Here is a 10,236-nt window from a genome sequence, read left to right as displayed (position 1 = left end):
ACAAATATTCCCAATTGCTGTAGTTTGTTTTGTATTGAAAATGGGCAATATCAGCCCATTGGGGATCAGTCCATATTTGACCCTGCTGCCCATCACCTTCAGAAAATTACTTTGTATTGAAAATGGGCAATATCAACCGATGTTTTCACTTAGTCCCATACAAGTGGCCGCTATTATTCTAAAGAGATTCTTATGTGATGGTCAATTATTGACCTATCCTCATAACATTTTGCAGACCGATTTTGGTTCATATAAAACTTGTTTACATTGAATATCATCGCTGTACTCGCATTTTTATGCCAGTAATTAGCGTTAGTGTAATTTTCTATAAGGGGGGTAGGGGAATTACCGACACATTCCGCATGAAATTCGGTTGCGAATTTCATAACCGTATTTCATAACTCATATTTTAAGCCAGTAATGATCGCTTAAGTAATTTTCTGAAGGGGACCTTATATGGGAGTGGGGTCAATTATGGACCGATCCACATACAATTTGGTACAGAGATTTTTTCTCGTGAGGAACTTACATACTTGTATCACATTTTATAGCTATGCTCGTATTTTTTAACCAGTAATGAGCGTTAAAGTAATTTTCTGAAAGGGACCTTGTATGGGCGGTAGAATTGGCTCCCATAATTTGGCTCCCCAGCTAAAAACGATCGTATATGATTATATATGTATAATATATGAATCATATATGGACCATATATATTCATATATGTTCATATCCGAAAAATGGCGATATATGATTATGTCATAAATAGACACATATATGGAATCATATATGAAAAAATTTTCCATATATGTTAAGTATGGAAATATATGAACATATATGGAAATATATGAAAATATTCGGATATGAACATATAAATATGAAAATATATGCTTCATATATGAATCCATATATGATCCATACATAATCTTTTTAGCTGGGTCGTATAAAACTTATGTGTGTCAAATTTCGTCACTATATTCATATTTTTAAGCCAGTAATGAGCGTCATTTTCAGAGGGGGGGGGGGGCCTTATATGGGGGTAGGGACAGTTATGGGAAGATCCAAAAAAAATTGGTAGAGAGGTTTTGCCTCGTAAGAAACTTACGTGTGACGCATTTCACCGCTTTATTCGTATTTATAAGCTAGTAATGAGCGTTAAAGTCATTTCCTGAAGGGAACCCAATAGGGGGGAAGGTCAATTATGGACCTATCCACATAAAATTTGGTAAAGAGATTTTGGCTCGCGAGGAACTTAATTGTGTAAAATTTTATTGCGTTAAAGTCATTTTCTGAAGGGGACCTTATATAGGCAGTAGTGTTAATTATGGACCGATCCTCAAACAATTTGGTAGAAAGATTTTGGCTCATATGAAACTTATTTATGTTGAAGTTCATCGCTATACTTGTGCTTATAAAGCAGTTATGCTCATTGAAGCTGTTTTTTGTGGGCTATCCGAAAAAGTGGACCCATTTTCAATACCAAACAAACTTTAGCAATAGGGAATATTTTTTGCAAACTTTCAACTGTCTAGTGATTTCAACAGACAGACGGACAGATATGGCTACTTCGTCTTAAAATTTAATAAGGACCCAGAATATATATACTTTTAAGGGCCAATGACCAATATTTCGATGTGTTACAAACGGAATGACAAAATCAATATACCCCCCATCTTTTTTGATGGTGGGTATAAAAAAATACAACAACATTTGTTTCCTTGTATACGTATTGGGTATATGTAAATATTGTTACTGTTTATTTATGTGATATTTTTTAAAGACAAGCAAATACTGATGAACAGCTTACTATATATAAAGGTAATCAACAATTTTATTTCATAAACTACAAACCGTTACACCTTGTGAGAACTCATGCTTATAACTCTGACACAGATGTAAAATATTTACAAAAATCTGACATTTCTTTATGAAATAAGTAGTATGTTCATTTATTTGTAATGTATACGCCATTTCCGACATTTATTCATGTCATTAAATTGGTTCCAACAACTAGAGTCTATGTATCAATTTTGTTCATTCGTACATTTATAGGACATTTAAACAGTTACAACAACCTTTTTATTGAAAACAACATCCGTTCCGTTTTTAATGTCTTTTACTTCGAATAGTATATAAAAACAACCCCTCGCTTTACAAAAGAAAGAAATCACAACTTCACGATATACAAAAAAAATCTCATCAGAAATTCGTTTTTGCTTTTCATTTATTTTTTATGAAAAGGGAAAAAAGAGAATAAATTTAAAACTTTGTCAACATATGTCCGTTTACTACTGGACGCAAATGCAATTCCTAGAAATATTTTGCCTACAGGCATGTACATTTAACAGGTAAATTTAAATTTCCGGTAAGATTCTTAAAATCGTATTTCTTGTTTGGTTAGTCAATTTAAAACGTGGATTTTTTTTACATGTTTTTACTTTTATTTATTTTTTTCATAAATTAAATTGTTGACTAGAGATGTCATAAAATATTTATGAAGTATTCGTTGTAGCAAAACTAAAATGGTACAGTAAAAAAAAAATTTTTAATCATAAAAAATTAAACTTGATGATATAGCCCAATTATGAACAAGTTAGAGTGTTATATTCATATACCCACCATCAAACCGTATGCCGTAAAAGGAATGCTCCCCTATAAACATCAGCGTGTTATTTGGAATATGGCTTAAGTCAATTATGGCCCGAGCTCTTTTGAACTAACAAAATATTAATTTAAAAAAAATATTTTATTTCAATTCTTAAACCGTGAACGTCAATTATGAACCGATACTCATAAAAGTTTGTACATTCAGGGCTATACTCGTATTTCAAATAAGGAACACTCGTAGTTTATTAACCAAAACTCTTTTCTGAAGGGAACCTTTTGTGTATTATCGACACATTCCGCATGAAATTCGGAGCGAATTTCATAACCGTATTTCATAGCTCATATTTTTAAGCCAGTAATGATCGTTTAAGTAATTTTCTGAAGGGGACCTTATATGGGCGGTAGGGTAAATTATATACCGATCCTCCCTAAATTTGGTGGAGAGATTAAACTTATGTGCGTCAATTTTCGTCACATTCATATTTTTAAGCCAGTAATGAGCATTGTAGTTATTTGCAGAGGGGACCTTATATGGGAGACGGGTCATTTATGGGCCGATCCAAAAAAATTGGTACAGAGGTTTTGGCTCGTAAGAAACATACGTGTGTAGCATTTCATCGCTTTACTCGTATTTTTAAGACAGTAGTAAGCGTTTAAGCTATTTGCTGAAGTGGACCCAATAGGGGGAGTAGGTACAATTATGGACCTATTCACATAAAAGTTATTAAAAAGATTCTGGCTCGCTAGGAACTTAATTGTGTAAAATTTTATTGCTATATTAGTATTTTTTAGCCAGTAATGAGCGGTAAAGTCATTTTCAGAAGGGAACCTTATATGAGGGATAGGGTCATTTATATGCCGATCTTAAAAAAAAATCGTAGAGCGATTTTGGTTCGTAAGAAACCTACTTATACCGAATTTCATCGCTATATTCGCATTTTTGGACCAGTAATGAGTGTTAAAGTAATTTTCTAAAGGGGACCTTATATGGGGGGTAGGGTCAATTATGGACCGATCCTCAAAAAATTTGGTAGAAAGGTTTTGGCTTACATGAAACTTATTTATGTCGAATTTCATTGCTATACTTCCATTTTGGGACCAGTAATGAGTGTTAAAGTCATTTTCAGGAGGGGACCTTATACTTTAGTGGGGAGGGTATATTGTGTTTGTGCTGATATTTGTAACGCACAATAATATTGGTCCTATACCCACCTTAAAGTACAACAATCAGGTTAGAATCATTTTCTTAGTCGATTTAGCTGTGTCCGTCCGTCTGTACGTCCGTCTGTCCGTCCTTGTAATCAAACTACAGGTCGCAATTTTGATGATAATTCAATGAAATTTGGCACATGATCTTCTTTTGTCCCAGGGACGAGGCCTATTGAATGGTTAAGATCGGTCCATTATTTCACCTAGCCCCCATACAACTGAACCCCTGAATACGGCTTCTAAACCTTGTAATCAAATCGCAATTTTGTTAGTAATTCAATGAAATTGGGCACATGATATTCTATGGTACCGCAGACGAAACCTATTGAAAATGGTAAACATCAGTCCATTATTTATTACCTAGCCCCCACACAACTGAAACCGACGAATACGGAATACGGTTGATAATTATGTTTAATATACTCGTATCTCCACAGAAAGCTGCAAAACCAAGTTCTATACTAGCCTTGATGACTGTCATGAATTTTTTAATTATAGGGTCTCATTTGACCATAGCCCCTATACAAAGCCACCTTCAAAATTTGACTTAAATGTGCACAATTTTATTCAACAATAAATGGCTTAAGTATATCTGAGGCAAGGTACAATTAAACTTAAATGCTTTATTATGAAAACTAAATCACATTTTATTTTTATAACAGGTGTAGGGTATTATATGGTCGGCCTCGACCGACTATAATTTCTTACTTGTTGAAATTGATTTTATTTGTTCACGTGTTTTATGAATACCCTTAATAATATCAATATTCTGAAAAATTGAATTTGAAAAAATTTTCATTTAAAAAGTCGAATCAAAGAAGTTTAAAAGTAACGCAATACATTATATGTGGCATATTCAGTGCGAAACTTTCAAAAAATTTGTAATTACTTCAGGAGAAAAATTTGCGTTCGACTTCTCATAAGTATTATAGTGAGTGAGAGAAACATTAAAACTAATATGTGAATTGCGAACTTCTAACCAATATTTTGTGGTTTTTGTATTGGAAAATACAAAACCATATCAATCCAATATGAAAACGTTAACCCTAATATGTGTATTAAAACTTGATATTTAAAAAAAACTATTATTCTTTAAAGAGATAAATACAAAACAACAGTTGCAACTAAAGTGACATAATTTACCATGCTAAAGCAAAGTACATAAGCAGTGAAATAAAGTGTGATAAAAACGTACTTTAAACACTAATGGATTTTACCTAATTGCATTCTTGTAACGAAATGCTTGAGAGGAAAAGAAACTAAACGAAGGGTCTCAGTTTTATGTCTTAAATATTAAATTGAAAATGTTTCATACAGTTGTTTAAGAAAACTACAATGCATAGAAAAGATAAAAAGAAAATGTTATAAAATAAATAGAAAGTGTAGTCGTTTATGTTCAAGCATATGATTCGCTACAATAGAAGAACCAGTGTGGCAGCCTAATATGGGGGGATAATGGTCCGATAATCACAGAGTCGTTTAAAGTGAATACGTGAATGTTATGAAACAAATTTATATAAAATTTGACAACATTATTATTGAGCTTTTACAAATTTTATAAAAAATCTATAGGACTGTAGCAACTAATTTATTAAAGTAAAATATATAGAGTTTTATCACTATAATAACATAATTATCCGATATGCAATGTCCCATGTACATATATAAATAAGTTTTCATTCGAGATTCTGTTGTTGGCACGATAGCGTCCACAAAAAAAGAGATATTGAAAAGAAATTTTTCCCAAAAGATTTCCTATTAATCAGAAATGTTTGGTATTGAAAATGGGCAAAATCGGTCAACGATTTCATATAGCTCACATACAAATGTAACCCCCGGAATATTGTATAAAGAGCTACAAACATTAACAAATTCGTTGTTTATGAAGCAAATGCCAAATAAGTCAGTTTTTTTACTTCCGAAATAAAATTCCGAATTATGGCAGACATAGGACCATAATTGGCCCTACCCCCCATATAAGGTCCCTTTACAAAATGACTAAAAACTGATTACTGGCTTATAGCGATAAAATTCGACACAGATAAGTTTCATGCGAGCCAATATCTCTCCACTAAATTTTATGTGGATCGGTCCATAATTGACCCTACCCCCCATATAAGGTTTCCTTCAAAAAATGACTTTAACGCTCATTATTGTCGTAAAAATACGAGTATAGCGAAGAAATTTGGCATAACTAAGTATATTAGGAGCCAAAAACTTTCCACCAACATTTCTCTACCAAATTTTATGTGGATCGGTCGAAAATTGACCCTAATCCCATATAAGGTCCCCTGCAGAAAACGCTCATTATTGGCGTAAAAATACGAGTATAGCGAAGAAATTTGACATAACTAAGTATATTAGAAGCCAAAACCTTTCCACTAATTTTAATGTGGATCGGACCATAATTGACTCTACCCCCCCTATACAGTCCCCTCCATAAAATTCCTTTAACGCTCATTACTGGCTTAAAAATAAGAGTATAGCGATAAAATTTCAAAGAAGTAAGATTTGTATGAGCCAAAATCTCTCTACCAAATTGCATGTGGATCGGTCCATTACTGACCCTACCCCCCATATAAGGTCTCCTTCAGAAAAACAATTTAACGCTCATTACTGGCGTAAAAAACGAGTAAGGCGATGAAACTCGATATAAACATGACTTGTATGCACCAAGATCGTTCTACAAAATTTTACGAGGATCGGTCTATAATTGGCCCTCCCCCATATAAGGCCCCTTCAGAAAATGACTTTTAAACTCAGTAATGGCTTAAAAATACTAATGGATCTATGAAATTCTACATAAACTAGTTTTGTATGAGCTTACATCTCTCTACAAAATGTTTTGGGTGTCGGTCCATAATTGTCTCTACCTCCCATTTAAGGTCACCATCACAAAAATACTTTAACGCTCATTACTGGCTTAAAAATGCGAGTACACTGATAAGTTCTATAGGAACCGAAATCTCCCTACCAATTTTTATGGAGATCAGTCCATAATTTTCCCACCCCATATAAATTCCCCCTCCGAAAATGAGTACAACGCTTATTACTGGTTGGAAATTATACATAAATATGATTTGTATAAATATAAATCGTTCTACGAGATTTAAGGATGATCGATTCATAATTGTAAACTTTTAATTTTAATTTATTTAGACTTACTCAAGTTCTATGATAACTACAGAATTTTATAAATGTTAATCTACATGTTCATCTCTATGAAAATTAGTTTATCATTAATAATTTACTTAAATGTTTGGATGAAACGAATTATTCATTATAGAACATTCATACTAACACCACATTCCTTAAACTATTTACTTTTATCAAACTAAATTTTATTATTATAAATACCATAATATAACTAAAGAACTGTCAAATAGGCGGTTATATAAATCAATGTTCAAAGTAAAAGCAATGATAAATATTATGATATCTATTAACCACAATAAAAAATCATTTGTATAAAAAATGTATTTATATATAAATAAATGTATAAATCAACAATATATTTATAAAATGATGTAGAATAATAAATATTTGGCCTTGAAATTTAATAAACAACCAAGAACTCTATAAAACAGCAATTCATGTACAATAATAATACATCATGTCGAAATCATTGTTCAAATACTGCAAACAACAAAAAACTAAAGGAACATTATAAGGAATAAGAATAAAAACATCTTAATGAATGGCATAATAACTAATAAATTCAGTTTATTATACGAATTCCCCGAAAATAAAAAAATAAATATGATACATGGCTCTTTTGTTGAACAAAGGGCTGGACGGATATGATGACGGCATTGCGAAAAATTGGAGAAAATTTTTGAGGTAAAAATTATTGTGAAAACTTTATCAGCATTATGAACATCAATGATGTCTTTTAGCTTACGGTATAATGTTTTTATACCCATCATCAGCACATAGATGGAGGGTATATTGATTTTGTCATTCCGTTTGTAGCACATCGAAATATTGTTCATAGACCCACAAAATTGGGTCTAAGACGATCTAGACATGTCCGTCCGTCTGTTTGTCTGATAATTGGCATAGGATTGACCCTACCCCCACATAAGCTCCCCTTCAGAAAATATGAGTAGAGCGATGAAATTTAAAACAAATAAATTTTATACGAACCGATAATATTCTATAAAATTTTACGACAATCGGTCTACAATTGTCTTTATTGCCCAAATAATTATGTTCACGATTTAAAAATTTAACAGAAATATTTTGTTTTTAAAAATAAATATTTTGTAAATTCAAAATAGCTCTGTCCATATGACTTAAGAACTGATGTTTATAGGGATCATTCCTTTTAGGGCATACGGTTTGATGGTGGGTATATGAGATTCGGCATAGCCGAATATAAAAATCTCACTTATTCTGGTAAAAGACATATTTTTCTATCAATGTTAAACATAATACATCATGTGGCATAAATTTCAAATAAAATTAAATTCTGTGACATGGTCCGCTCATACATACTTAACTGAGGTCCTTTGAAACAAATTTATTGTTCTCGTATGTATTTGGTACATTAATACGCATCGTTTAAGAGGTATTGCTACAAAAATGATATCCATGGTACACCCTAATGTACATACTTATACATGTTAACCACAATTTACAAAATTTTCAAAAATTCTTTATTAGTTAAATTTTCATGGTAATACTTATACAAATATAATATTTACATATATGTACATATAGTGTACATAAGTAGAACGGCCTTAATATTGATAAATACTCATAAATTAGAAAATGTGGTTTTATGTTAATGATGCAATAAATAACCACAAATTTAATTTTAAAATAAATCTGATAATATTTTTTAATTGCTGGTTTTATATGAAAATATATACATAAGTTAATAAATTGAATAAATTATTTATTTATTATTTATTTTAAGTTTGATTTTCGAAAATGACCAAAATATACTTTAAGTTTAACACATGATTAGTTTTACTCCAGCGATTATATCTAAGTAGTACTTATATGGTATTATAAATTTATATTCGAGTGTCCCGACGAACGGACTTTTATTAATTTTTATTTTGTTTATTTATTTCTTCTAAAAAAAAACTTAATTCTTAACTACTAATTAACTCTAATATTGAAGTTTCTCATCTCCAACATAAACAGTGTGGCTACCATGACCAACTTGGTTGACATGAGTACCGTTATTGACATTATGACCTTCTTGGTGACCACTATAACCAACAGTTTTATGATCACCTCCTAAACCACCATGTTGGCCAACATGGTTGCCTTGAGCAGCGTGACTGATTCCAGGATCCCCTTGGTTACCACCTTGATTTCCACTAAATGCACCACAATGTTGGTTTCCATGACCACCACCAAAGCTGTTACCATCACTACCACCATGAGCACCACCCACTTGAGGAACATGACTGCCACTATCATTTCTACCACCATAACCACTCGAAAAAGAACAAGTTAGAGTGCTATATTCGGCTGAGCCGATTCTTAAATACCCTCCACCAGCAACTTTTGTATTAATACATTTATAATTAATAAAATATTTGTAGAAATAAGTTTTCTCATGTCTTAAATAGAAAAATCCCAAGATTTAAACGGCTTAAATCTACTACAATTCCAAGATTTATTGAACATTAGAAACGCCACTTTCATTTAAATTTTTATAGCGCCCTAAGATATGCTTTAGCGATATCTCGTATTTGCATGTATGCATGGTGTGAAAGATTTAAGGATTTTAAAAATACATACATATATATAATTTTGTTCTACACAAATTGATAACGCAAATAGTTAAATACGGTTAAAGCGCTTTTAGGGGCAGGACCTAGTAGGAGAGATATGACCAAATATAGACCGATCGTGAAAAATTTTTGAAATAGCATTAAGTGCTTTTTGCATTACAAAATAGTATTTATGAACAAAAATAGTATTTATTTATATCATTATTTGGTAATGAGTTATGTGCCTTTAAGTGTTTTTCTGAAAGGGACCTTGTATGGGAGCTATGATCAATTATGGATCGATAGGAAAACAATTTCACAGTAATATTTCTCTGTATATGAGCAATATTTCTGCCAAACTTTATATGGATATCTTAATTAAGCAATGAGTTATGCGCGTTTAAGTGATTTTCGGGAGGGGACCTTGTATGGGAGCTATGACCAATTATGGACCGATCGCGTATAAGTGATTTTCGGGAGGGGACCTTGTATGGGAGCTATGACCAATTATGGACCGATCGGAAAAAAATTTCACAGTAATATTTCTATGCATATGGGCAATACTTGTACCAAATTTTATATGGATATCTGAATTTAGTAATGAGTTATGCGCGTTTAAGTGATTTTCGGGAGGGGACCTTGTATGGGAGCTATGATCAATTATGGATCGATAGGAAAACAATTTCACAGT

General features: G+C 32.0%; 1 protein-coding gene across 1 annotated transcript in view; it reads right to left on the bottom strand.

Annotated features, from left to right (window-relative positions):
• Nucleotides 1–8,932: 8,932 nt before the first annotated feature.
• The window catches only part of LOC119603353 (holotricin-3-like), a 126,669-nt gene continuing 125,365 nt past the window's right edge, over nt 8,933–10,236 (bottom strand). Inside the window, exon 2 of the mRNA XM_037955360.1 lies at nt 8,933–9,266. Coding sequence (XP_037811288.1) covers nt 8,933–9,266 — 334 coding nt within the window. The remainder of the gene's footprint in view (nt 9,267–10,236) is intronic.

This window comes from Lucilia sericata, unplaced genomic scaffold, assembly GCF_015586225.1.
Source record: "Lucilia sericata isolate MDLA Ls3-8-SP2 unplaced genomic scaffold, ASM1558622v1 Contig000295F_arrow, whole genome shotgun sequence".
Taxonomy (NCBI): Eukaryota; Metazoa; Arthropoda; class Insecta; order Diptera; family Calliphoridae; genus Lucilia; species Lucilia sericata.
The sequence above is the reverse complement of the archived record's forward strand: the minus strand, read 5'-3'. Positions and strand labels throughout refer to the sequence as shown.